Source organism: Cinclus cinclus, chromosome Z (assembly GCF_963662255.1).
Source record: "Cinclus cinclus chromosome Z, bCinCin1.1, whole genome shotgun sequence".
In the NCBI taxonomy this organism is placed as follows: Eukaryota; Metazoa; Chordata; class Aves; order Passeriformes; family Cinclidae; genus Cinclus; species Cinclus cinclus.
The window spans coordinates 77,457,118-77,483,780 of NC_085084.1; the positions used below are offsets into that span (position 1 = coordinate 77,457,118).

The window sequence follows — 26,663 nt, forward strand, 5'->3', positions numbered from 1 at the left end:
ACAGGTGTTTACTAAGGAAAGCAGAAGCTTCCCTTTGGACTGAAAAAAAAAAAGTGATTCTTCCGATTATTATAATTTTGGAATTAAGAGAGCTCTCAGGCAAAGATATGGGGGTAGGAATAACAGTTCTTTACTAGTATACCTAACACGACAAACAAGAACAACAACAACAGCTGTGAAATTACCCACAAACAGAACAGTAACTCAGTCCCAGTGTTTTTTTGCTACAGGCACCTTTTCCCTGAGCTGCAGTTCCCGGTGCTGGGGGCGGGCGGGTCCCGCAGAGCTGCAGGAGGGCTGGGGGTGGTGGCAGCGCTGTCCCAGGGGGAGAGAGAGATGGAGAGAGCCCTCCGCTCACGGTGTGGGTCCTGGTGCTCAGCAGAGTGCTGGATGGTGGTAGTTCACAGCGAGAAGAGAGCAGGGCAGGGTCCGATGGTGGTTTCCCGACGCTGGGATGGGACAGAGAGGCAGGAGGCGGCGATCGTCCTTCTCCTCCGAACTCCGCGGGGGAAATGGGCCGAGACCCAGCCTTCCGCTTCCTCTTCTGGCTGTTTGAATCTCGCGGGGCTTCCCTCTTCCCTCCCGTCCCCTCCCCCTTGTCACCAGGGCCCAGTCAACAGGTATCTTAGCATGACAATGGGGAAAATTCCACAGAGGGAAAAGGGAGAGAACCAACCCCCAACAATGCCGTAATTTAAGGCCCAAATAAGTACTAAGTATACTGTGTAGAGCTTGGAGCAGCCAGTCAGTTTAAAGGTGAGTACAGGGATGACTCAGACAAGGCCCTGTCAGACTGCAGACCCTGAATTTAAAAAAAGCCAAAGCTGAGAACATGGATAAAGACTTTTGCCAGAGAAAGTCACAATACTCGAAGAACTGTCAGCTGAAATGCGTGGAATTCTTTTTGTGGCAACAAAATGCAAAATATTTGAAGTTACAGGGCCAGGAGACAGATATTGTTATGTGTTAACACCAGCTAGATGCATGGTGGCTACCAAGCTTCTCTATCACTTCCCACCTCATCTGGTCAAGGGAGAAAATAGATCCTGAAAGGCATGTAGGGTGAGGTAAGTGCAGGGAGAAATTACTCACTGGTTATGGTCATGGGCAAGAGAGATTTGACTTGGGGAAAATAGTTTAACTTATTAGCAAATAAATCAAGGCCACAGGCAAGTAGATAATGAAATAAACCCAAATCTGTAGAACATGTTTCCTTCACCTCTCATGGTTTCCTGGACTGTTTCACTCATAAACGTCTCTAACTTTATCTCCCAGGCGGCATAGGAGGCATGGGAGTGGGATTGCTTTCTGTGCCGTCACACTTCTGCTCCTCCCTCCTCATTGTCTTCCCTGTTCCCATTTTGGTTCCACAGTCCTCCAAAACTTCAGCATAAGTCCTGAAGTTTTATGTTGGAAGAGGTAATCTGGTTGCAAGCACCTCTACCATGGGAAGGGAAACCTTCTCCTGGACCACATTGAACAAAGATCCATCCATACTGGTCTTGAATATTTCAGGGATGCAGTAATCTGGCTGCCCCTAGGACTTGTTCCAGTGCTTCACAGTCCTCATAGTAAAGAATTTCATCAAAATGCCTGATACAAACCTACTCTATTTCAGTTTAGGGACATTCCCTGCAGACCATTGCGTGTAACAGGAGATGCAGTTCAAAATCTGGATTTTTTTTTTTTTTTTTTGTAAGGTATACTGAAATGTTGAAAGGCCACAGTAAAGACATCCTGGAGCCTTCTCCAGGATGAAGAGCCCAAATTTTGTTAGCGGTCTTCATAGCAGAAGCACTCTGATACTCTGATTGTCTCTGTGGACTGCTAGAAGACCTTCTCAAATAGATCCATGCCTTATCTGTCCAGAAGCCTAGAGATTCGATAGTCAGGAAGGGAGGTGTAAAATACTAAGGAAAAAAGAGCCCAAGACAAAACTATAAAGATGATATTGAATAACAAAAGATGTTTTTACAAAAACGTTAATGCAAGATTCTCCTTCATCCGCTGCCAGTGAGTAGAGGTTAGAGGGGATATGCAAGAGCCAGTTAGGATCACGACTTAAGAGTATGTGTTCAGTGGAGACGACTTCGCCCAGGGAGATGCTAGTACAAAGCTAGTGAGAGGAGAGGTGGTGGCGAGTGCCTTTTTGTCGTAGGTCTTTCTTTTCTGTGGCATAAGTAAGTGAGCGAGTAGAAAAATAAATAGGTGAATCAATAAAGAGATAGTTGAACAAATAATTAAATAAATAATTAAATAAATAATTAAATAAATAAATAAGTCGTTCTGTAAATAAGCAGAGCAAGTCCGTTGTCCGAATCCCTGGCAGAGGCTGTATCAATGGAGACGCAGTGGTTGTAGTCTGCGGGTGCCGTGGAGCGGGTAGAGGCGTGTGCGTTGTCCCAGGCTGGGGGGTGAGGTGGGTTTGGGGCGCAGGTGTGGGGGCGTGGGGCTGGGTTGGTGTGTGGGTGTTTGTGCTAGCGGCGCATGGTGCGTGTGAGGCTGTGGAGGTGCTGTAGAGAGGCGCGAGCTTCGAGGCGGACGTGGTCCCAGGCGCAGGCGCTGTGGTTGTGGGCGTGGAGGAAGAGCTGGATGTCCCTGAAGTACTTGTTGATGGTGAGCAGCGGGTTGCGTGGTCCTTTGAAGAGCGTGGTGGCGTTGGCGTTGTCGGGGAGGCACTGCTCGAGGTGGTGGATGTGGTGCTGGAGTTTGTTGAGGAGGTCGTTGTGAGCCTGGCTGGGCCAGTGCTGGCTGCTGCTGCTCCTGCTGAGGGTGTGGAAGAGGTGCTGGAGGATGCGTAGGGCGGTGGCGGCGGCTTGGTGCGGGTGGAGGTTCCTGTGCAGGAGGGTGTCGGGGAAGCAGGGCGGCTCTTGGAGGTGGCAGGGCTGCGTGTGGCTGGGAGCCATGTCCTGGAGGAGGCGCAGGGCGTCGTCGGGGAAGGTGTCGTGGTGTGTCCAGAGCTGCTGGCAGGCGAGGGTGGTGGCGAGAGCGGTGAGGAGGAGCAGGAGCGCCGGGGCTGCGTGCGGCAGGCATGGCTGTGGGGCTGTGGGCGCGGGCATGGTGGGGGTGTGGGTGCTGTCGGGCGGTGCTGGGCAGGAGCCTGGTGAGGCTGGCTGGCTAGCGCTGGTGGTGCCGGTGGCGGCTGTGCTTGGGGTGCTGCCGGGCGTGCGGCTTTGTACGGCAGCAGCTTTCCCTTCATCGCTTTCTGATTGCTGGGAGTTTCCGCCCGCGCTTTCCAGTCTGGGCTGGTGGCTGTGGTGGTCTCGGGGCAGTGTTTTGTTGGGGTGTCCGTGGTTGGGGATTGTGGTGGCGGTGGCGTGTCGTGGAAGAGCGGCAGTAGCGGGTGAACGGGGTTGTGAAAGCGCTGCCTCAGAGGCGTCAGGGTCAGGTGTGTTTCGGAGGGGTGCTGGCTGTTCCCTTTCAGCTGCAGCGCCAGCTTTAGGGCCTGTAGGGAGCAGCTGAAGTCTCCTTTGTGCCTAAGCTTGGTTTCCACCTGCAAAGGCCTGCTGGTGGCTGTGGTCATTTTTCCTTTCACGTTGTGGCTTGCCTTTCTTTTCATCTTAGCCACCGTTTTCCTTTTGTGGTTGCTGAGGATGTGCAGTGATGTCAGGTGGGCCGGGCCTGGGTATCTCAGGCGGGTTATGCAGTGAACGCCCGGGGCAGTGGCAGTGTGCAAGGGGCTGTGCGTGGGCTTTGGAGGCCAGGAGTTGTTTGTGCGTGGAGGTGCCGTAGGTGCAGTCTTGGAAGCGGAGGTGTCAGGGCAGCAAGCCGTGAGAAAGGAGGCTCAGTGAGGAAGGAGTAGGAAAAGAGGAAGAGCTTTGCTGCTCGTGTGTTTCTTGCTCGGTGTCTGTGGTCCTGTGTGTTCAGCCCCAGAGTGAGGGCGCGGTTGTGTTTGCCTTGCTTGTGTGGATGAGGCAGCCAGAGAGCGAAAGGAGAGTGTCGTCCGTCAAAGCAACGGAGTTGTGTCTTAGGATTGCCGTAGGCCTCCCCTGGGACAGGGCGTCGCCTTCAGCGCTCTCTAGTTGATGAGAGGTGCGGAGCTCTCGGAGGGGATGGCTGTGCGGATGCAGAGGGGAGCAGAGCACGTCGCTTGTGAGAAAGGCTGGGGGAGCTGAGCTTCCTGAGCTGGGGTCGAGAAGACTTGCCGGGAGTTTCAGATGCCTTGAAAGAAAGGCCCGAACTGTGGGGAGCGGTGAAGAGGAATTGGTGGTATTTTCAGATCTGCGTGGGGATGATAAGGGCTGGCCTGTTGGGGCCATGGCGGGATTGTCCCTTTGAGTGGATCGTGGGATTTGAAAGTTTTAGACTTTCAGGGAAAAGAGGCTGTGGGGACGAGTCGGTGGTTGCAGCCTTGTGTGTGAGTGAGCTGCAGCGGCACTGCGGAAGTCGTGCAAGGCAAACGGTGGGAGCCCTGCATGAAGCAAGAAGGTCCCACGGCCGGTGTAGGATAGGATGAGGGTTGAGGCCATGCAGGGAACCTGAGTATGTGGAAGTGCCCGGGTCCTGGTGAGATTCAGCTGTGAGTCCTGTGAGGAGGGAATTGTCAGATGGAGTTGCTAGGCCGGCGTGGATCGTTTTTGGGAACTGGTGTGTGTCAGTCAAAGTGCCCGGGAAGTGGAAGAAGGGGAATTTAGGCGCTGTTTTTACAAAGGGAAAAGCAGGAGAGCGTGGGAACTACGGAGCAGCGAGTGTGAGCTTTGTTCCCGGCAAGGCGATGAGGCTGCTTCTCCGGGCAAGGGAAATTGCGCTAATGTGTATGGAGAAGAAGGAGGTGATTGGTAACAGGGAAGATGGCTTTCCAAAGTGGAAGCTGGCCATTGGTGGCAGTTTTGGTGATGTTCTGTGGTCAGGGCTCTGCACAGCACTGTTGGACAGGGGCAAGAGGGAGCGACGTGGCGTGCCTGGAATCGTGCAAAGTGTTTGACGCTGTCCCGCACGACGTCCTTGTGTCTAAGTCAGAGAGGCATGGTTTGGATGGCTGGAGCACGGTGTGGATAAGGCAGATGAGCCGCAGCGGTTCTTTCCAGCCTCTAGGGTGTTGGCATTTTTGGGGCTGGCCAAAAGCTAGCAGTGTTTTTCCAAAGGGGTTGCTGCGGGATGGTGCTTGGGCAGGTGCCATTGGGAAGAGTGGGCAGGGGCTGTTTGCAGCAGGGCTTCTTGGCGCAGGTGTTGAGCGGAGATGGCTTTGCCCTGGCGCAAAGAGTGGCTGCAGCGCTAGTGAGACGAGAGGCGGTGGCGAGTGCCTTTTTGTCATAGGTCTTTATTTTCTGTGGCATAAGAAAGTGAGCGAGTAGAAAAATAAATAGGTGAATCAATAAAGAGATAGTTGAATAAATAATTAAATAAATAATTAAATAAATAAATAGGTCGTTCTGTAAATAAGCAGAGCAAGTCCGTTGTCCGAATCCCTGGCAGAGGCTGTATCAATGGAGACGCAGTGGTTGTAGTCTGCGGGTGCCGTGGAGCGGGTAGAGGCGTGTGCGTTGTCCCAGGCTGGGGGGTGAGGTGGGTTTGGGGCGCAGGTGTGGGGGCGTGGGGCTGGGTTGGTGTGTGGGTGTTTGTGCTAGCGGCGCATGGTGCGTGTGAGGCTGTGGAGGTGCTGTAGAGAGGCGCGAGCTTCGAGGCGGACGTGGTCCCAGGCGCAGGCGCTGTGGTTGTGGGCGTGGAGGAAGAGCTGGATGTCCCTGAAGTACTTGTTGATGGTGAGCAGCGGGTTGCGTGGTCCTTTGAAGAGCGTGGTGACGTTGGCGTTGTCGGGGAGGCACTGCTCGAGGTGGTGGATGTGGTGCTGGAGTTTGTTGAGGAGGTCGTTGTGAGCCTGGCTGGGCCAGTGCTGGCTGCTGCTGCTCCTGCTGAGGGTGTGGAAGAGGTGCTGGAGGATGCGTAGGGCGGTGGCGGCGGCTTGGTGCGGGTGGAGGTTCCTGTGCAGGAGGGTGTCGGGGAAGCAGGGCGGCTCTTGGAGGTGGCAGGGCTGCGTGTGGCTGGGAGCCATGTCCTGGAGGAGGCGCAGGGCGTCGTCGGGGAAGGTGTCGTGGTGTGTCCAGAGCTGCTGGCAGGCGAGGGTGGTGGCGAGAGCGGTGAGGAGGAGCAGGAGCGCCGGGGCTGCGTGCAGCAGGCGTGGCTGTGGGGCTGTGGGCGCGGGCATGGTGGGGGTGTGGGTGCTGTCGGGCGGTGCTGGGCAGGAGCCTGGTGAGGCTGGCTGGCTAGCGCTGGTGGTGCCGGTGGCGGCTGTGCTTGGGGTGCTGCCGGGCGTGCGGCTTTGTACGGCGGCAGCTTTCCCTTCATCGCTTTCTGATTGCTGGGAGTTTCCGCCCGCGCTTTCCAGTCTGGGCTGGTGGCTGTGGTGGTCTCGGGGCAGTGTTTTGTTGGGGTGTCCGTGGTTGGGGATTGTGGTGGCGGTGGCGTGTCGTGGAAGAGCGGCAGTAGCGGGTGAACGGGGTTGTGAAAGCGCTGCCTCAGAGGCGTCAGGGTCAGGTGTGTTTCGGAGGGGTGCTGGCTGTTCCCTTTCAGCTGCAGCGCCAGCTTTAGGGCCTGTAGGGAGCAGCTGAAGTCTCCTTTGTGCCTAAGCTTGGTTTCCACCTGCAAAGGCCTGCTGGTGGCTGTGGTCATTTTTCCTTTCACTTTGTGGCTTGCCTTTCTTTTCATCTTAGCCACCGTTTTCCTTTTGTGGTTGCTGAGGATGTGCAGTGATGTCAAGTGGGCCGGGCCTGGGTATCTCAGGCGGGTTATGCAGTGAACGCCTGGGGCAGTGGCAGTGTGCAAGGGGCTGTGCGTGGGCTTTGGAGGCCAGGAGTTGTTTGTGCGTGGAGGTGCCGTAGGTGCAGTCTTGGAAGCGGAGGTGTCAGGGCAGCAAGCCGTGAGAAAGGAGGCTCAGTGAGGAAGGAGTAGGAAAAGAGGAAGAGCTTTGCTGCTCGTGTGTTTCTTGCTCGGTGTCTGTGGTCCTGTGTGTTCAGCCCCAGAGTGAGGGTGCGGTTGTGTTTGCCTTGCTTGTGCGGATGAGGCAGCCAGAGAGCGAAAGGAGAGTGTCGTCCGTCAAAGCAACGGAGTTGTGTCTTAGGATTGCCGTAGGCCTCCCCTGGGACAGGGCGTCGCCTTCAGCGCTCTCTAGTTGATGAGAGGTGCGGAGCTCTCGGAGGGGATGGCTGTGCGGATGCAGAGGGGAGCAGAGCACGTCGCTTGTGAGAAAGGCTGGGGGAGCTGAGCTTCCTGAGCTGGGGTCGAGAAGACTTGCCGGGAGTTTCAGATGCCTTGAAAGAAAGGCCCGAACTGTGGGGAGCGGTGAAGAGGAATTGGTGGTATTTTCAGATCTGCGTGGGGATGATAAGGGCTGGCCTGTTGGGGCCATGGCGGGATTGTCCCTTTGAGTGGATCGTGGGATTTGAAAGTTTTAGACTTTCAGGGAAAAGAGGCTGTGGGGACGAGTCGGTGGTTGCAGCCTTGTGTGTGAGTGAGCTGCAGCGGCACTGCGGAAGTCGTGCAAGGCAAACGGTGGGAGCCCTGCATGAAGCAAGAAGGTCCCACGGCCGGTGTAGGATAGGATGAGGGTTGAGGCCATGCAGGGAACCTGAGTATGTGGAAGTGCCCGGGTCCTGGTGAGATTCAGCTGTGAGTCCTGTGAGGAGGGAATTGTCAGATGGAGTTGCTAGGCCGGCGTGGATCGTTTTTGGGAACTGGTGTGTGTCAGTCAAAGTGCCCGGGAAGTGGAAGAAGGGGAATTTAGGCGCTGTTTTTACAAAGGGAAAAGCAGGAGAGCGTGGGAACTACGGAGCAGCGAGTGTGAGCTTTGTTCCCGGCAAGGCGATGAGGCTGCTTCTCCGGGCAAGGGAAATTGCGCTAATGTGTATGGAGAAGAAGGAGGTGATTGGTAACAGGGAAGATGGCTTTCCAAAGTGGAAGCTGGCCATTGGTGGCAGTTTTGGTGATGTTCTGTGGTCAGGGCTCTGCACAGCACTGTTGGACAGGGGCAAGAGGGAGCGACGTGGCGTGCCTGGAATCGTGCAAAGTGTTTGACGCTGTCCCGCACGACGTCCTTGTGTCTAAGTCAGAGAGGCATGGTTTGGATGGCTGGAGCACGGTGTGGATAAGGCAGATGAGCCGCAGCGGTTCTTTCCAGCCTCTAGGGTGTTGGCATTTTTGGGGCTGGCCAAAAGCTAGCAGTGTTTTTCCAAAGGGGTTGCTGCGGGATGGTGCTTGGGCAGGTGCCATTGGGAAGAGTGGGCAGGGGCTGTTTGCAGCAGGGCTTCTTGGCGCAGGTGTTGAGCGGAGATGGCTTTGCCCTGGCGCAAAGAGTGGCTGCAGCGCTAGTGAGACGAGAGGCGGTGGCGAGTGCCTTTTTGTCATAGGTCTTTATTGTTTGTGGCATAAGAAAGTGAGCGAGTAGAAAAATAAATAGGTGAATCAATAAAGAGATAGTTGAATAAATAATTAATTAAATAATTAAATAAATAAATAGGTCGTTCTGTAAATAAGCAGAGCAAGTCCGTTGTCCGAATCCCTGGCAGAGGCTGTATCAATGGAGACGCAGTGGTTGTAGTCTGCGGGTGCCGTGGAGCGGGTAGAGGCGTGTGCGTTGTCCCAGGCTGGGGGGTGAGGTGGGTTTGGGGCGCAGGTGTGGGGGCGTGGGGCTGGGTTGGTGTGTGGGTGTTTGTGCTAGCGGCGCATGGTGCGTGTGAGGCTGTGGAGGTGCTGTAGAGAGGCGCGAGCTTCGAGGCGGACGTGGTCCCAGGCGCAGGCGCTGTGGTTGTGGGCGTGGAGGAAGAGCTGGATGTCCCTGAAGTACTTGTTGATGGTGAGCAGCGGGTTGCGTGGTCCTTTGAAGAGCGTGGTGACGTTGGCGTTGTCGGGGAGGCACTGCTCGAGGTGGTGGATGTGGTGCTGGAGTTTGTTGAGGAGGTCGTTGTGAGCCTGGCTGGGCCAGTGCTGGCTGCTGCTGCTCCTGCTGAGGGTGTGGAAGAGGTGCTGGAGGATGCGTAGGGCGGTGGCGGCGGCTTGGTGCGGGTGGAGGTTCCTGTGCAGGAGGGTGTCGGGGAAGCAGGGCGGCTCTTGGAGGTGGCAGGGCTGCGTGTGGCTGGGAGCCATGTCCTGGAGGAGGCGCAGGGCGTCGTCGGGGAAGGTGTCGTGGTGTGTCCAGAGCTGCTGGCAGGCGAGGGTGGTGGCGAGAGCGGTGAGGAGGAGCAGGAGCGCCGGGGCTGCGTGCAGCAGGCGTGGCTGTGGGGCTGTGGGCGCGGGCATGGTGGGGGTGTGGGTGCTGTCGGGCGGTGCTGGGCAGGAGCCTGGTGAGGCTGGCTGGCTAGCGCTGGTGGTGCCGGTGGCGGCTGTGCTTGGGGTGCTGCCGGGCGTGCGGCTTTGTACGGCGGCAGCTTTCCCTTCATCGCTTTCTGATTGCTGGGAGTTTCCGCCCGCGCTTTCCAGTCTGGGCTGGTGGCTGTGGTGGTCTCGGGGCAGTGTTTTGTTGGGGTGTCCGTGGTTGGGGATTGTGGTGGCGGTGGCGTGTCGTGGAAGAGCGGCAGTAGCGGGTGAACGGGGTTGTGAAAGCGCTGCCTCAGAGGCGTCAGGGTCAGGTGTGTTTCGGAGGGGTGCTGGCTGTTCCCTTTCAGCTGCAGCGCCAGCTTTAGGGCCTGTAGGGAGCAGCTGAAGTCTCCTTTGTGCCTAAGCTTGGTTTCCACCTGCAAAGGCCTGCTGGTGGCTGTGGTCATTTTTCCTTTCACTTTGTGGCTTGCCTTTCTTTTCATCTTAGCCACCGTTTTCCTTTTGTGGTTGCTGAGGATGTGCAGTGATGTCAAGTGGGCCGGGCCTGGGTATCTCAGGCGGGTTATGCAGTGAACGCCCGGGGCAGTGGCAGTGTGCAAGGGGCTGTGCGTGGGCTTTGGAGGCCAGGAGTTGTTTGTGCGTGGAGGTGCCGTAGGTGCAGTCTTGGAAGCGGAGGTGTCAGGGCAGCAAGCCGTGAGAAAGGAGGCTCAGTGAGGAAGGAGTAGGAAAAGAGGAAGAGCTTTGCTGCTCGTGTGTTTCTTGCTCGGTGTCTGTGGTCCTGTGTGTTCAGCCCCAGAGTGAGGGTGCGGTTGTGTTTGCCTTGCTTGTGCGGATGAGGCAGCCAGAGAGCGAAAGGAGAGTGTCGTCCATCAAAGCAACGGAGTTGTGTCTTAGGATTGCCGTAGGCCTCCCCTGGGACAGGGCGTCGCCTTCAGCGCTCTCTAGTTGATGAGAGGTGCGGAGCTCTCGGAGGGGATGGCTGTGCGGATGCAGAGGGGAGCAGAGCACGTCGCTTGTGAGAAAGGCTGGGGGAGCTGAGCTTCCTGAGCTGGGGTCGAGAAGACTTGCCGGGAGTTTCAGATGCCTTGAAAGAAAGGCCCGAACTGTGGGGAGCGGTGAAGAGGAATTGGTGGTATTTTCAGATCTGCGTGGGGATGATAAGGGCTGGCCTGTTGGGGCCATGGCGGGATTGTCCCTTTGAGTGGATCGTGGGATTTGAAAGTTTTAGACTTTCAGGGAAAAGAGGCTGTGGGGACGAGTCGGTGGTTGCAGCCTTGTGTGTGAGTGAGCTGCAGCGGCACTGCGGAAGTCGTGCAAGGCAAACGGTGGGAGCCCTGCATGAAGCAAGAAGGTCCCACGGCCGGTGTAGGATAGGATGAGGGTTGAGGCCATGCAGGGAACCTGAGTATGTGGAAGTGCCCGGGTCCTGGTGAGATTCAGCTGTGAGTCCTGTGAGGAGGGAATTGTCAGATGGAGTTGCTAGGCCGGCGTGGATCGTTTTTGGGAACTGGTGTGTGTCAGTCAAAGTGCCCGGGAAGTGGAAGAAGGGGAATTTAGGCGCTGTTTTTACAAAGGGAAAAGCAGGAGAGCGTGGGAACTACGGAGCAGCGAGTGTGAGCTTTGTTCCCGGCAAGGCGATGAGGCTGCTTCTCCGGGCAAGGGAAATTGCGCTAATGTGTATGGAGAAGAAGGAGGTGATTGGTAACAGGGAAGATGGCTTTCCAAAGTGGAAGCTGGCCATTGGTGGCAGTTTTGGTGATGTTCTGTGGTCAGGGCTCTGCACAGCACTGTTGGACAGGGGCAAGAGGGAGCGACGTGGCGTGCCTGGAATCGTGCAAAGTGTTTGACGCTGTCCCGCACGACGTCCTTGTGTCTAAGTCAGAGAGGCATGGTTTGGATGGCTGGAGCACGGTGTGGATAAGGCAGATGAGCCGCAGCGGTTCTTTCCAGCCTCTAGGGTGTTGGCATTTTTGGGGCTGGCCAAAAGCTAGCAGTGTTTTTCCAAAGGGGTTGCTGCGGGATGGTGCTTGGGCAGGTGCCATTGGGAAGAGTGGGCAGGGGCTGTTTGCAGCAGGGCTTCTTGGCGCAGGTGTTGAGCGGAGATGGCTTTGCCCTGGCGCAAAGAGTGGCTGCAGCGCTAGTGAGACGAGAGGCGGTGGCGAGTGCCTTTTTGTCATAGGTCTTTATTTTCTGTGGCATAAGAAAGTGAGCGAGTAGAAAAATAAATAGGTGAATCAATAAAGAGATAGTTGAATAAATAATTAAATAAATAATTAAATAAATAAATAGGTCGTTCTGTAAATAAGCAGAGCAAGTCCGTTGTCCGAATCCCTGGCAGAGGCTGTATCAATGGAGACGCAGTGGTTGTAGTCTGCGGGTGCCGTGGAGCGGGTAGAGGCGTGTGCGTTGTCCCAGGCTGGGGGGTGAGGTGGGTTTGGGGCGCAGGTGTGGGGGCGTGGGGCTGGGTTGGTGTGTGGGTGTTTGTGCTAGCGGCGCATGGTGCGTGTGAGGCTGTGGAGGTGCTGTAGAGAGGCGCGAGCTTCGAGGCGGACGTGGTCCCAGGCGCAGGCGCTGTGGTTGTGGGCGTGGAGGAAGAGCTGGATGTCCCTGAAGTACTTGTTGATGGTGAGCAGCGGGTTGCGTGGTCCTTTGAAGAGCGTGGTGACGTTGGCGTTGTCGGGGAGGCACTGCTCGAGGTGGTGGATGTGGTGCTGGAGTTTGTTGAGGAGGTCGTTGTGAGCCTGGCTGGGCCAGTGCTGGCTGCTGCTGCTCCTGCTGAGGGTGTGGAAGAGGTGCTGGAGGATGCGTAGGGCGGTGGCGGCGGCTTGGTGCGGGTGGAGGTTCCTGTGCAGGAGGGTGTCGGGGAAGCAGGGCGGCTCTTGGAGGTGGCAGGGCTGCGTGTGGCTGGGAGCCATGTCCTGGAGGAGGCGCAGGGCGTCGTCGGGGAAGGTGTCGTGGTGTGTCCAGAGCTGCTGGCAGGCGAGGGTGGTGGCGAGAGCGGTGAGGAGGAGCAGGAGCGCCGGGGCTGCGTGCAGCAGGCGTGGCTGTGGGGCTGTGGGCGCGGGCATGGTGGGGGTGTGGGTGCTGTCGGGCGGTGCTGGGCAGGAGCCTGGTGAGGCTGGCTGGCTAGCGCTGGTGGTGCCGGTGGCGGCTGTGCTTGGGGTGCTGCCGGGCGTGCGGCTTTGTACGGCGGCAGCTTTCCCTTCATCGCTTTCTGATTGCTGGGAGTTTCCGCCCGCGCTTTCCAGTCTGGGCTGGTGGCTGTGGTGGTCTCGGGGCAGTGTTTTGTTGGGGTGTCCGTGGTTGGGGATTGTGGTGGCGGTGGCGTGTCGTGGAAGAGCGGCAGTAGCGGGTGAACGGGGTTGTGAAAGCGCTGCCTCAGAGGCGTCAGGGTCAGGTGTGTTTCGGAGGGGTGCTGGCTGTTCCCTTTCAGCTGCAGCGCCAGCTTTAGGGCCTGTAGGGAGCAGCTGAAGTCTCCTTTGTGCCTAAGCTTGGTTTCCACCTGCAAAGGCCTGCTGGTGGCTGTGGTCATTTTTCCTTTCACTTTGTGGCTTGCCTTTCTTTTCATCTTAGCCACCGTTTTCCTTTTGTGGTTGCTGAGGATGTGCAGTGATGTCAAGTGGGCCGGGCCTGGGTATCTCAGGCGGGTTATGCAGTGAACGCCCGGGGCAGTGGCAGTGTGCAAGGGGCTGTGCGTGGGCTTTGGAGGCCAGGAGTTGTTTGTGCGTGGAGGTGCCGTAGGTGCAGTCTTGGAAGCGGAGGTGTCAGGGCAGCAAGCCGTGAGAAAGGAGGCTCAGTGAGGAAGGAGTAGGAAAAGAGGAAGAGCTTTGCTGCTCGTGTGTTTCTTGCTCGGTGTCTGTGGTCCTGTGTGTTCAGCCCCAGAGTGAGGGTGCGGTTGTGTTTGCCTTGCTTGTGCGGATGAGGCAGCCAGAGAGCGAAAGGAGAGTGTCGTCCGTCAAAGCAACGGAGTTGTGTCTTAGGATTGCCGTAGGCCTCCCCTGGGACAGGGCGTCGCCTTCAGCGCTCTCTAGTTGATGAGAGGTGCGGAGCTCTCGGAGGGGATGGCTGTGCGGATGCAGAGGGGAGCAGAGCACGTCGCTTGTGAGAAAGGCTGGGGGAGCTGAGCTTCCTGAGCTGGGGTCGAGAAGACTTGCCGGGAGTTTCAGATGCCTTGAAAGAAAGGCCCGAACTGTGGGGAGCGGTGAAGAGGAATTGGTGGTATTTTCAGATCTGCGTGGGGATGATAAGGGCTGGCCTGTTGGGGCCATGGCGGGATTGTCCCTTTGAGTGGATCGTGGGATTTGAAAGTTTTAGACTTTCAGGGAAAAGAGGCTGTGGGGACGAGTCGGTGGTTGCAGCCTTGTGTGTGAGTGAGCTGCAGCGGCACTGCGGAAGTCGTGCAAGGCAAACGGTGGGAGCCCTGCATGAAGCAAGAAGGTCCCACGGCCGGTGTAGGATAGGATGAGGGTTGAGGCCATGCAGGGAACCTGAGTATGTGGAAGTGCCCGGGTCCTGGTGAGATTCAGCTGTGAGTCCTGTGAGGAGGGAATTGTCAGATGGAGTTGCTAGGCCGGCGTGGATCGTTTTTGGGAACTGGTGTGTGTCAGTCAAAGTGCCCGGGAAGTGGAAGAAGGGGAATTTAGGCGCTGTTTTTACAAAGGGAAAAGCAGGAGAGCGTGGGAACTACGGAGCAGCGAGTGTGAGCTTTGTTCCCGGCAAGGCGATGAGGCTGCTTCTCCGGGCAAGGGAAATTGCGCTAATGTGTATGGAGAAGAAGGAGGTGATTGGTAACAGGGAAGATGGCTTTCCAAAGTGGAAGCTGGCCATTGGTGGCAGTTTTGGTGATGTTCTGTGGTCAGGGCTCTGCACAGCACTGTTGGACAGGGGCAAGAGGGAGCGACGTGGCGTGCCTGGAATCGTGCAAAGTGTTTGACGCTGTCCCGCACGACGTCCTTGTGTCTAAGTCAGAGAGGCATGGTTTGGATGGCTGGAGCACGGTGTGGATAAGGCAGATGAGCCGCAGCGGTTCTTTCCAGCCTCTAGGGTGTTGGCATTTTTGGGGCTGGCCAAAAGCTAGCAGTGTTTTTCCAAAGGGGTTGCTGCGGGATGGTGCTTGGGCAGGTGCCATTGGGAAGAGTGGGCAGGGGCTGTTTGCAGCAGGGCTTCTTGGCGCAGGTGTTGAGCGGAGATGGCTTTGCCCTGGCGCAAAGAGTGGCTGCAGCGCTAGTGAGACGAGAGGCGGTGGCGAGTGCCTTTTTGTCATAGGTCTTTATTTTCTGTGGCATAAGAAAGTGAGCGAGTAGAAAAATAAATAGGTGAATCAATAAAGAGATAGTTGAATAAATAATTAAATAAATAATTAAATAAATAAATAGGTCGTTCTGTGAATAAGCAGAGCAAGTCCGTTGTCCGAATCCCTGGCAGAGGCTGTATCAATGGAGACGCAGTGGTTGTAGTCTGCGGGTGCCGTGGAGCGGGTAGAGGCGTGTGCGTTGTCCCAGGCTGGGGGGTGAGGTGGGTTTGGGGCGCAGGTGTGGGGGCGTGGGGCTGGGTTGGTGTGTGGGTGTTTGTGCTAGCGGCGCATGGTGCGTGTGAGGCTGTGGAGGTGCTGTAGAGAGGCGCGAGCTTCGAGGCGGACGTGGTCCCAGGCGCAGGCGCTGTGGTTGTGGGCGTGGAGGAAGAGCTGGATGTCCCTGAAGTACTTGTTGATGGTGAGCAGCGGGTTGCGTGGTCCTTTGAAGAGCGTGGTGGCGTTGGCGTTGTCGGGGAGGCACTGCTCGAGGTGGTGGATGTGGTGCTGGAGTTCGTTGAGGAGGTCGTTGTGAGCCTGGCTGGGCCAGTGCTGGCTGCTGCTGCTCCTGCTGAGGGTGTGGAAGAGGTGCTGGAGGATGCGTAGGGCGGTGGCGGCGGCTTGGTGCGGGTGGAGGTTCCTGTGCAGGAGGGTGTCGGGGAAGCAGGGCGGCTCTTGGAGGTGGCAGGGCTGCGTGTGGCTGGGAGCCATGTCCTGGAGGAGGCGCAGGGCGTCGTCGGGGAAGGTGTCGTGGTGTGTCCAGAGCTGCTGGCAGGCGAGGGTGGTGGCGAGAGCGGTGAGGAGGAGCAGGAGCGCCGGGGCTGCGTGCGGCAGGCGTGGCTGTGGGGCTGTGGGCGCGGGCATGGTGGGGGTGTGGGTGCTGTCGGGCGGTGCTGGGCAGGAGCCTGGTGAGGCTGGCTGGCTAGCGCTGGTGGTGCCGGTGGCGGCTGTGCTTGGGGTGCTGCCGGGCGTGCGGCTTTGTACGGCGGCAGCTTTCCCTTCATCGCTTTCTGATTGCTGGGAGTTTCCGCCCGCGCTTTCCAGTCTGGGCTGGTGGCTGTGGTGGTCTCGGGGCAGTGTTTTGTTGGGGTGTCCGTGGTTGGGGATTGTGGTGGCGGTGGCGTGTCGTGGAAGAGCGGCAGTAGCGGGTGAACGGGGTTGTGAAAGCGCTGCCTCAGAGGCGTCAGGGTCAGGTGTGTTTCGGAGGGGTGCTGGCTGTTCCCTTTCAGCTGCAGCGCCAGCTTTAGGGCCTGTAGGGAGCAGCTGAAGTCTCCTTTGTGCCTAAGCTTGGTTTCCACCTGCAAAGGCCTGCTGGTGGCTGTGGTCATTTTTCCTTTCACTTTGTGGCTTGCCTTTCTTTTCATCTTAGCCACCGTTTTCCTTTTGTGGTTGCTGAGGATGTGCAGTGATGTCAAGTGGGCCGGGCCTGGGTATCTCAGGCGGGTTATGCAGTGAACGCCCGGGGCAGTGGCAGTGTGCAAGGGGCTGTGCGTGGGCTTTGGAGGCCAGGAGTTGTTTGTGCGTGGAGGTGCCGTAGGTGCAGTCTTGGAAGCGGAGGTGTCAGGGCAGCAAGCCGTGAGAAAGGAGGCTCAGTGAGGAAGGAGTAGGAAAAGAGGAAGAGCTTTGCTGCTCGTGTGTTTCTTGCTCGGTGTCTGTGGTCCTGTGTGTTCAGCCCCAGAGTGAGGGTGCGGTTGTGTTTGCCTTGCTTGTGCGGATGAGGCAGCCAGAGAGCGAAAGGAGAGTGTCGTCCGTCAAAGCAACGGAGTTGTGTCTTAGGATTGCCGTAGGCCTCCCCTGGGACAGGGCGTCGCCTTCAGCGCTCTCTAGTTGATGAGAGGTGCGGAGCTCTCGGAGGGGATGGCTGTGCGGATGCAGAGGGGAGCAGAGCACGTCGCTTGTGAGAAAGGCTGGGGGAGCTGAGCTTCCTGAGCTGGGGTCGAGAAGACTTGCCGGGAGTTTCAGATGCCTTGAAAGAAAGGCCCGAACTGTGGGGAGCGGTGAAGAGGAATTGGTGGTATTTTCAGATCTGCGTGGGGATGATAAGGGCTGGCCTGTTGGGGCCATGGCGGGATTGTCCCTTTGAGTGGATCGTGGGATTTGAAAGTTTTAGACTTTCAGGGAAAAGAGGCTGTGGGGACGAGTCGGTGGTTGCAGCCTTGTGTGTGAGTGAGCTGCAGCGGCACTGCGGAAGTCGTGCAAGGCAAACGGTGGGAGCCCTGCATGAAGCAAGAAGGTCCCACGGCCGGTGTAGGATAGGATGAGGGTTGAGGCCATGCAGGGAACCTGAGTATGTGGAAGTGCCCGGGTCCTGGTGAGATTCAGCTGTGAGTCCTGTGAGGAGGGAATTGTCAGATGGAGTTGCTAGGCCGGCGTGGATCGTTTTTGGGAACTGGTGTGTGTCAGTCAAAGTGCCCGGGAAGTGGAAGAAGGGGAATTTAGGCGCTGTTTTTACAAAGGGAAAAGCAGGAGAGCGTGGGAACTACGGAGCAGCGAGTGTGAGCTTTGTTCCCGGCAAGGCGATGAGGCTGCTTCTCCGGGCAAGGGAAATTGCGCTAATGTGTATGGAGAAGAAGGAGGTGATTGGTAACAGGGAAGATGGCTTTCCAAAGTGGAAGCTGGCCATTGGTGGCAGTTTTGGTGATGTTCTGTGGTCAGGGCTCTGCACAGCACTGTTGGACAGGGGCAAGAGGGAGCGACGTGGCGTGCCTGGAATCGTGCAAAGTGTTTGACGCTGTCCCGCACGACGTCCTTGTGTCTAAGTCAGAGAGGCATGGTTTGGATGGCTGGAGCACGGTGTGGATAAGGCAGATGAGCCGCAGCGGTTCTTTCCAGCCTCTAGGGTGTTGGCATTTTTGGGGCTGGCCAAAAGCTAGCAGTGTTTTTCCAAAGGGGTTGCTGCGGGATGGTGCTTGGGCAGGTGCCATTGGGAAGAGTGGGCAGGGGCTGTTTGCAGCAGGGCTTCTTGGCGCAGGTGTTGAGCGGAGATGGCTTTGCCCTGGCGCAAAGAGTGGCTGCAGCGCTAGTGAGACGAGAGGCGGTGGCGAGTGCCTTTTTGTCATAGGTCTTTATTTTCTGTGGCATAAGAAAGTGAGCGAGTAGAAAAATAAATAGGTGAATCAATAAAGAGATAGTTGAATAAATAATTAATTAAATAATTAAATAAATAAATAGGTCGTTCTGTAAATAAGCAGAGCAAGTCCGTTGTCCGAATCCCTGGCAGAGGCTGTATCAATGGAGACGCAGTGGTTGTAGTCTGCGGGTGCCGTGGAGCGGGTAGAGGCGTGTGCGTTGTCCCAGGCTGGGGGGTGAGGTGGGTTTGGGGCGCAGGTGTGGGGGCGTGGGGCTGGGTTGGTGTGTGGGTGTTTGTGCTAGCGGCGCATGGTGCGTGTGAGGCTGTGGAGGTGCTGTAGAGAGGCGCGAGCTTCGAGGCGGACGTGGTCCCAGGCGCAGGCGCTGTGGTTGTGGGCGTGGAGGAAGAGCTGGATGTCCCTGAAGTACTTGTTGATGGTGAGCAGCGGGTTGCGTGGTCCTTTGAAGAGCGTGGTGGCGTTGGCGTTGTCGGGGAGGCACTGCTCGAGGTGGTGGATGTGGTGCTGGAGTTTGTTGAGGAGGTCGTTGTGAGCCTGGCTGGGCCAGTGCTGGCTGCTGCTGCTCCTGCTGAGGGTGTGGAAGAGGTGCTGGAGGATGCGTAGGGCGGTGGCGGCGGCTTGGTGCGGGTGGAGGTTCCTGTGCAGGAGGGTGTCGGGGAAGCAGGGCGGCTCTTGGAGGTGGCAGGGCTGCGTGTGGCTGGGAGCCATGTCCTGGAGGAGGCGCAGGGCGTCGTCGGGGAAGGTGTCGTGGTGTGTCCAGAGCTGCTGGCAGGCGAGGGTGGTGGCGAGAGCGGTGAGGAGGAGCAGGAGCGCCGGGGCTGCGTGCGGCAGGCGTGGCTGTGGGGCTGTGGGCGCGGGCATGGTGGGGGTGTGGGTGCTGTTGGGCGGTGCTGGGCAGGAGCCTGGTGAGGCTGGCTGGCTAGCGCTGGTGGTGCCGGTGGCGGCTGTGCTTGGGGTGCCGCCGGGCGTGCGGCTTTGTACGGCGGCAGCTTTCCCTTCATCGCTTTCTGATTGCTGGGAGTTTCCGCCCGCGCTTTCCAGTCTGGGCTGGTGGCTGTGGTGGTCTCGGGGCAGTGTTTTGTTGGGGTGTCCGTGGTTGGGGATTGTGGTGGCGGTGGCGTGTCGTGGAAGAGCGGCAGTAGCGGGTGAACGGGGTTGTGAAAGCGCTGCCTCAGAGGCGTCAGGGTCAGGTGTGTTTCGGAGGGGTGCTGGCTGTTCCCTTTCAGCTGCAGCGCCAGCTTTAGGGCCTGTAGGGAGCAGCTGAAGTCTCCTTTGTGCCTAAGCTTGGTTTCCACCTGCAAAGGCCTGCTGGTGGCTGTGGTCATTTTTCCTTTCACTTTGTGGCTTGCCTTTCTTTTCATCTTAGCCACCGTTTTCCTTTTGTGGTTGCTGAGGATGTGCAGTGATGTCAGGTGGGCCGGGCCTGGGTATCTCAGGCGGGTTATGCAGTGAACGCCCGGGGCAGTGGCAGTGTGCAAGGGGCTGTGCGTGGGCTTTGGAGGCCAGGAGTTGTTTGTGCGTGGAGGTGCCGTAGGTGCAGTCTTGGAAGCGGAGGTGTCAGGGCAGCAAGCCGTGAGAAAGGAGGCTCAGTGAGGAAGGAGTAGGAAAAGAGGAAGAGCTTTGCTGCTCGTGTGTTTCTTGCTCGGTGTCTGTGGTCCTGTGTGTTCAGCCCCAGAGTGAGGGTGCGGTTGTGTTTGCCTTGCTTGTGCGGATGAGGCAGCCAGAGAGCGAAAGGAGAGTGTCGTCCGTCAAAGCAACGGAGTTGTGTCTTAGGATTGCCGTAGGCCTCCCCTGGGACAGGGCGTCGCCTTCAGCGCTCTCTAGTTGATGAGAGGTGCGGAGCTCTCGGAGGGGATGGCTGTGCGGATGCAGAGGGGAGCAGAGCACGTCGCTTGTGAGAAAGGCTGGGGGAGCTGAGCTTCCTGAGCTGGGGTCGAGAAGACTTGCCGGGAGTTTCAGATGCCTTGAAAGAAAGGCCCGAACTGTGGGGAGCGGTGAAGAGGAATTGGTGGTATTTTCAGATCTGCGTGGGGATGATAAGGGCTGGCCTGTTGGGGCCATGGCGGGATTGTCCCTTTGAGTGGATCGTGGGATTTGAAAGTTTTAGACTTTCAGGGAAAAGAGGCTGTGGGGACGAGTCGGTGGTTGCAGCCTTGTGTGTGAGTGAGCTGCAGCGGCACTGCGGAAGTCGTGCAAGGCAAACGGTGGGAGCCCTGCATGAAGCAAGAAGGTCCCACGGCCGGTGTAGGATAGGATGAGGGTTGAGGCCATGCAGGGAACCTGAGTATGTGGAAGTGCCCGGGTCCTGGTGAGATTCAGCTGTGAGTCCTGTGAGGAGGGAATTGTCAGATGGAGTTGCTAGGCCGGCGTGGATCGTTTTTGGGAACTGGTGTGTGTCAGTCAAAGTGCCCGGGAAGTGGAAGAAGGGGAATTTAGGCGCTGTTTTTACAAAGGGAAAAGCAGGAGAGCGTGGGAACTACGGAGCAGCGAGTGTGAGCTTTGTTCCCGGCAAGGCGATGAGGCTGCTTCTCCGGGCAAGGGAAATTGCGCTAATGTGTATGGAGAAGAAGGAGGTGATTGGTAACAGGGAAGATGGCTTTCCAAAGTGGAAGCTGGCCATTGGTGGCAGTTTTGGTGATGTTCTGTGGTCAGGGCTCTGCACAGCACTGTTGGACAGGGGCAAGAGGGAGCGACGTGGCGTGCCTGGAATCGTGCAAAGTGTTTGACGCTGTCCCGCACGACGTCCTTGTGTCTAAGTCAGAGAGGCATGGTTTGGATGGCTGGAGCACGGTGTGGATAAGGCAGATGAGCCGCAGCGGTTCTTTCCAGCCTCTAGGGTGTTGGCATTTTTGGGGCTGGCCAAAAGCTAGCAGTGTTTTTCCAAAGGGGTTGCTGCGGGATGGTGCTTGGGCAGGTGCCATTGGGAAGAGTGGGCAGGGGCTGTTTGCAGCAGGGCTTCTTGGCGCAGGTGTTGAGCGGAGATGGCTTTGCCCTGGCGCAAAGAGTGGCTGCAGCGCTAGTGAGACGAGAGGCGGTGGCGAGTGCCTTTTTGTCATAGGTCTTTATTTTCTGTGGCATAAGAAAGTGAGCGAGTAGAAAAATAAATAGGTGAATCAATAAAGAGATAGTTGAATAAATAATTAATTAAATAATTAAATAAATAAATAGGTCGTTCTGTAAATAAGCAGAGCAAGTCCGTTGTCCGAATCCCTGGCAGAGGCTGTATCAATGGAGACGCAGTGGTTGTAGTCTGCGGGTGCCGTGGAGCGGGTAGAGGCGTGTGCGTTGTCCCAGGCTGGGGGGTGAGGTGGGTTTGGGGCGCAGGTGTGGGGGCGTGGGGCTGGGTTGGTGTGTGGGTGTTTGTGCTAGCGGCGCATGGTGCGTGTGAGGCTGTGGAGGTGCTGTAGAGAGGCGCGAGCTTCGAGGCGGACGTGGTCCCAGGCGCAGGCGCTGTGGTTGTGGGCGTGGAGGAAGAGCTGGATGTCCCTGAAGTACTTGTTGATGGTGAGCAGCGGGTTGCGTGGTCCTTTGAAGAGCGTGGTGGCGTTGGCGTTGTCGGGGAGGCACTGCTCGAGGTGGTGGATGTGGTGCTGGAGTTTGTTGAGGAGGTCGTTGTGAGCCTGGCTGGGCCAGTGCTGGCTGCTGCTGCTCCTGCTGAGGGTGTGGAAGAGGTGCTGGAGGATGCGTAGGGCGGTGGCGGCGGCTTGGTGCGGGTGGAGGTTCCTGTGCAGGAGGGTGTCGGGGAAGCAGGGCGGCTCTTGGAGGTGGCAGGGCTGCGTGTGGCTGGGAGCCATGTCCTGGAGGAGGCGCAGGGCGTCGTCGGGGAAGGTGTCGTGGTGTGTCCAGAGCTGCTGGCAGGCGAGGGTGGTGGCGAGAGCGGTGAGGAGGAGCAGGAGCGCCGGGGCTGCGTGCGGCAGGCGTGGCTGTGGGGCTGTGGGCGCGGGCATGGTGGGGGTGTGGGTGCTGTCGGGCGGTGCTGGGCAGGAGCCTGGTGAGGCTGGCTGGCTAGCGCTGGTGGTGCCGGTGGCGGCTGTGCTTGGGGTGCTGCCGGGCGTGCGGCTTTGTACGGCGGCAGCTTTCCCTTCATCGCTTTCTGATTGCTGGGAGTTTCCGCCCGCGCTTTCCAGTCTGGGCTGGTGGCTGTGGTGGTCTCGGGGCAGTGTTTTGTTGGGGTGTCCGTGGTTGGGGATTGTGGTGGCGGTGGCGTGTCGTGGAAGAGCGGCAGTAGCGGGTGAACGGGGTTGTGAAAGCGCTGCCTCAGAGGCGTCAGGGTCAGGTGTGTTTCGGAGGGGTGCTGGCTGTTCCCTTTCAGCTGCAGCGCCAGCTTTAGGGCCTGTAGGGAGCAGCTGAAGTCTCCTTTGTGCCTAAGCTTGGTTTCCACCTGCAAAGGCCTGCTGGTGGCTGTGGTCATTTTTCCTTTCACTTTGTGGCTTGCCTTTCTTTTCATCTTAGCCACCTTTTTCCTTTTGTGGTTGCTGAGGATGTGCAGTGATGTCAGGTGGGCCGGGCCTGGGTATCTCAGGCGGGTTATGCAGTGAACGCCCGGGGCAGTGGCAGTGTGCAAGGGGCTGTGCGTAGGCTTTGGAGGCCAGGAGTTGTTTGTGCGTGGAGGTGCCGTAGGTGCAGTCTTGGAAGCGGAGGTGTCAGGGCAGCAAGCCGTGAGAAAGGAGGCTCAGTGAGGAAGGAGTAGGAAAAGAGGAAGAGCTTTGCTGCTCGTGTGTTTCTTGCTCGGTGTCTGTGGTCCTGTGTGTTCAGCCCCAGAGTGAGGGTGCGGTTGTGTTTGCCTTGCTTGTGCAGATGAGGCAGCCAGAGAGCGAAAGGAGAGTGTCGTCCATCAAAGCAACGGAGTTGTGTCTTAGGATTGCCGTAGGCCTCCCCTGGGACAGGGCGTCGCCTTCAGCGCTCTCTAGTTGATGAGAGGTGCGGAGCTCTCGGAGGGGATGGCTGTGCGGATGCAGAGGGGAGCAGAGCACGTCGCTTGTGAGAAAGGCTGGGGGAGCTGAGCTTCCTGAGCTGGGGTCGAGAAGACTTGCCGGGAGTTTCAGATGCCTTGAAAGAAAGGCCCGAACTGTGGGGAGCGGTGAAGAGGAATTGGTGGTATTTTCAGATCTGCGTGGGGATGATAAGGGCTGGCCTGTTGGGGCCATGGCGGGATTGTCCCTTTGAGTGGATCGTGGGATTTGAAAGTTTTAGACTTTCAGGGAAAAGAGGCTGTGGGGACGAGTCGGTGGTTGCAGCCTTGTGTGTGAGTGAGCTGCAGCGGCACTGCGGAAGTCGTGCAAGGCAAACGGTGGGAGCCCTGCATGAAGCAAGAAGGTCCCACGGCCGGTGTAGGATAGGATGAGGGTTGAGGCCATGCAGGGAACCTGAGTATGTGGAAGTGCCCGGGTCCTGGTGAGATTCAGCTGTGAGTCCTGTGAGGAGGGAATTGTCAGATGGAGTTGCTAGGCCGGCGTGGATCGTTTTTGGGAACTGGTGTGTGTCAGTCAAAGTGCCCGGGAAGTGGAAGAAGGGGAATTTAGGCGCTGTTTTTACAAAGGGAAAAGCAGGAGAGCGTGGGAACTACGGAGCAGCGAGTGTGAGCTTTGTTCCCGGCAAGGCGATGAGGCTGCTTCTCCGGGCAAGGGAAATTGCGCTAATGTGTATGGAGAAGAAGGAGGTGATTGGTAACAGGGAAGATGGCTTTCCAAAGTGGAAGCTGGCCATTGGTGGCAGTTTTGGTGATGTTCTGTGGTCAGGGCTCTGCACAGCACTGTTGGACAGGGGCAAGAGGGAGCGACGTGGCGTGCCTGGAATCGTGCAAAGTGTTTGACGCTGTCCCGCACGACGTCCTTGTGTCTAAGTCAGAGAGGCATGGTTTGGATGGCTGGAGCACGGTGTGGATAAGGCAGATGAGCCGCAGCGGTTCTTTCCAGCCTCTAGGGTGTTGGCATTTTTGGGGCTGGCCAAAAGCTAGCAGTGTTTTTCCAAAGGGGTTGCTGCGGGATGGTGCTTGGGCAGGTGCCATTGGGAAGAGTGGGCAGGGGCTGTTTGCAGCAGGGCTTCTTGGCGCAGGTGTTGAGCGGAGATGGCTTTGCCCTGGCGCAAAGAGTGGCTGCAGCGCTAGTGAGACGAGAGGCGGTGGCGAGTGCCTTTTTGTCATAGGTCTTTATTTTCTGTGGCATAAGAAAGTGAGCGAGTAGAAAAATAAATAGGTGAATCAATAAAGAGATAGTTGAATAAATAATTAAATAAATAATTAAATAAATAAATAGGTCGTTCTGTAAATAAGCAGAGCAAGTCCGTTGTCCGAATCCCTGGCAGAGGCTGTATCAATGGAGACGCAGTGGTTGTAGTCTGCGGGTGCCGTGGAGCGGGTAGAGGCGTGTGCGTTGTCCCAGGCTGGGGGGTGAGGTGGGTTTGGGGCGCAGGTGTGGGGGCGTGGGGCTGGGTTGGTGTGTGGGTGTTTGTGCTAGCGGCGCATGGTGCGTGTGAGGCTGTGGAGGTGCTGTAGAGAGGCGCGAGCTTCGAGGCGGACGTGGTCCCAGGCGCAGGCGCTGTGGTTGTGGGCGTGGAGGAAGAGCTGGATGTCCCTGAAGTACTTGTTGATGGTGAGCAGCGGGTTGCGTGGTCCTTTGAAGAGCGTGGTGACGTTGGCGTTGTCGGGGAGGCACTGCTCGAGGTGGTGGATGTGGTGCTGGAGTTTGTTGAGGAGGTCGTTGTGAGCCTGGCTGGGCCAGTGCTGGCTGCTGCTGCTCCTGCTGAGGGTGTGGAAGAGGTGCTGGAGGATGCGTAGGGCGGTGGCGGCGGCTTGGTGCGGGTGGAGGTTCCTGTGCAGGAGGGTGTCGGGGAAGCAGGGCGGCTCTTGGAGGTGGCAGGGCTGCGTGTGGCTGGGAGCCATGTCCTGGAGGAGGCGCAGGGCGTCGTCGGGGAAGGTGTCGTGGTGTGTCCAGAGCTGCTGGCAGGCGAGGGTGGTGGCGAGAGCGGTGAGGAGGAGCAGGAGCGCCGGGGCTGCGTGCAGCAGGCGTGGCTGTGGGGCTGTGGGCGCGGGCATGGTGGGGGTGTGGGTGCTGTCGGGCGGTGCTGGGCAGGAGCCTGGTGAGGCTGGCTGGCTAGCGCTGGTGGTGCCGGTGGCGGCTGTGCTTGGGGTGCTGCCGGGCGTGCGGCTTTGTACGGCGGCAGCTTTCCCTTCATCGCTTTCTGATTGCTGGGAGTTTCCGCCCGCGCTTTCCAGTCTGGGCTGGTGGCTGTGGTGGTCTCGGGGCAGTGTTTTGTTGGGGTGTCCGTGGTTGGGGATTGTGGTGGCGGTGGCGTGTCGTGGAAGAGCGGCAGTAGCGGGTGAACGGGGTTGTGAAAGCGCTGCCTCAGAGGCGTCAGGGTCAGGTGTGTTTCGGAGGGGTGCTGGCTGTTCCCTTTCAGCTGCAGCGCCAGCTTTAGGGCCTGTAGGGAGCAGCTGAAGTCTCCTTTGTGCCTAAGCTTGGTTTCCACCTGCAAAGGCCTGCTGGTGGCTGTGGTCATTTTTCCTTTCACTTTGTGGCTTGCCTTTCTTTTCATCTTAGCCACCGTTTTCCTTTTGTGGTTGCTGAGGATGTGCAGTGATGTCAAGTGGGCCGGGCCTGGGTATCTCAGGCGGGTTATGCAGTGAACGCCTGGGGCAGTGGCAGTGTGCAAGGGGCTGTGCGTGGGCTTTGGAGGCCAGGAGTTGTTTGTGCGTGGAGGTGCCGTAGGTGCAGTCTTGGAAGCGGAGGTGTCAGGGCAGCAAGCCGTGAGAAAGGAGGCTCAGTGAGGAAGGAGTAGGAAAAGAGGAAGAGCTTTGCTGCTCGTGTGTTTCTTGCTCGGTGTCTGTGGTCCTGTGTGTTCAGCCCCAGAGTGAGGGTGCGGTTGTGTTTGCCTTGCTTGTGCGGATGAGGCAGCCAGAGAGCGAAAGGAGAGTGTCGTCCGTCAAAGCAACGGAGTTGTGTCTTAGGATTGCCGTAGGCCTCCCCTGGGACAGGGCGTCGCCTTCAGCGCTCTCTAGTTGATGAGAGGTGCGGAGCTCTCGGAGGGGATGGCTGTGCGGATGCAGAGGGGAGCAGAGCACGTCGCTTGTGAGAAAGGCTGGGGGAGCTGAGCTTCCTGAGCTGGGGTCGAGAAGACTTGCCGGGAGTTTCAGATGCCTTGAAAGAAAGGCCCGAACTGTGGGGAGCGGTGAAGAGGAATTGGTGGTATTTTCAGATCTGCGTGGGGATGATAAGGGCTGGCCTGTTGGGGCCATGGCGGGATTGTCCCTTTGAGTGGATCGTGGGATTTGAAAGTTTTAGACTTTCAGGGAAAAGAGGCTGTGGGGACGAGTCGGTGGTTGCAGCCTTGTGTGTGAGTGAGCTGCAGCGGCACTGCGGAAGTCGTGCAAGGCAAACGGTGGGAGCCCTGCATGAAGCAAGAAGGTCCCACGGCCGGTGTAGGATAGGATGAGGGTTGAGGCCATGCAGGGAACCTGAGTATGTGGAAGTGCCCGGGTCCTGGTGAGATTCAGCTGTGAGTCCTGTGAGGAGGGAATTGTCAGATGGAGTTGCTAGGCCGGCGTGGATCGTTTTTGGGAACTGGTGTGTGTCAGTCAAAGTGCCCGGGAAGTGGAAGAAGGGGAATTTAGGCGCTGTTTTTACAAAGGGAAAAGCAGGAGAGCGTGGGAACTACGGAGCAGCGAGTGTGAGCTTTGTTCCCGGCAAGGCGATGAGGCTGCTTCTCCGGGCAAGGGAAATTGCGCTAATGTGTATGGAGAAGAAGGAGGTGATTGGTAACAGGGAAGATGGCTTTCCAAAGTGGAAGCTGGCCATTGGTGGCAGTTTTGGTGATGTTCTGTGGTCAGGGCTCTGCACAGCACTGTTGGACAGGGGCAAGAGGGAGCGACGTGGCGTGCCTGGAATCGTGCAAAGTGTTTGACGCTGTCCCGCACGACGTCCTTGTGTCTAAGTCAGAGAGGCATGGTTTGGATGGCTGGAGCACGGTGTGGATAAGGCAGATGAGCCGCAGCGGTTCTTTCCAGCCTCTAGGGTGTTGGCATTTTTGGGGCTGGCCAA

General features: G+C 57.7%; 9 protein-coding genes across 9 annotated transcripts in view; 1 reads left to right on the forward strand and 8 right to left on the reverse strand.

The window, feature by feature from the left end:
* UBAP2 (ubiquitin associated protein 2) overlaps positions 1-26,663 on the forward strand; it is a 148,735-nt gene that overhangs the window by 78,044 nt on the left and 44,028 nt on the right. The gene's annotated exons all lie outside the window — the stretch shown is intronic.
* On the reverse strand, positions 2,478-3,059 carry LOC134056592 (interferon-like). Its single transcript, XM_062513423.1, has one exon. It carries the CDS (start codon positions 3,057-3,059, stop codon positions 2,478-2,480), a length of 582 nt encoding a protein of 193 aa, XP_062369407.1.
* On the reverse strand, positions 5,564-6,145 carry LOC134056593 (interferon-like). Its single transcript, XM_062513424.1, has one exon. It carries the CDS (start codon positions 6,143-6,145, stop codon positions 5,564-5,566), a length of 582 nt encoding a protein of 193 aa, XP_062369408.1.
* LOC134056595 (interferon-like) lies at positions 8,650-9,231 on the reverse strand. Its single transcript, XM_062513426.1, has one exon. The coding sequence runs from the start codon at positions 9,229-9,231 to the stop codon at positions 8,650-8,652; it is 582 nt and encodes a 193-aa protein (XP_062369410.1).
* LOC134056596 (interferon-like) lies at positions 11,736-12,317 on the reverse strand. The gene has a single exon (XM_062513427.1). The coding sequence runs from the start codon at positions 12,315-12,317 to the stop codon at positions 11,736-11,738; it is 582 nt and encodes a 193-aa protein (XP_062369411.1).
* LOC134056599 (interferon-like) lies at positions 14,822-15,403 on the reverse strand. The gene has a single exon (XM_062513433.1). The coding sequence runs from the start codon at positions 15,401-15,403 to the stop codon at positions 14,822-14,824; it is 582 nt and encodes a 193-aa protein (XP_062369417.1).
* On the reverse strand, positions 17,908-18,489 carry LOC134056602 (interferon-like). The gene has a single exon (XM_062513437.1). It carries the CDS (start codon positions 18,487-18,489, stop codon positions 17,908-17,910), a length of 582 nt encoding a protein of 193 aa, XP_062369421.1.
* LOC134056604 (interferon-like) lies at positions 20,994-21,575 on the reverse strand. Its single transcript, XM_062513439.1, has one exon. The coding sequence runs from the start codon at positions 21,573-21,575 to the stop codon at positions 20,994-20,996; it is 582 nt and encodes a 193-aa protein (XP_062369423.1).
* LOC134056605 (interferon-like) lies at positions 24,080-24,661 on the reverse strand. Its single transcript, XM_062513440.1, has one exon. The coding sequence runs from the start codon at positions 24,659-24,661 to the stop codon at positions 24,080-24,082; it is 582 nt and encodes a 193-aa protein (XP_062369424.1).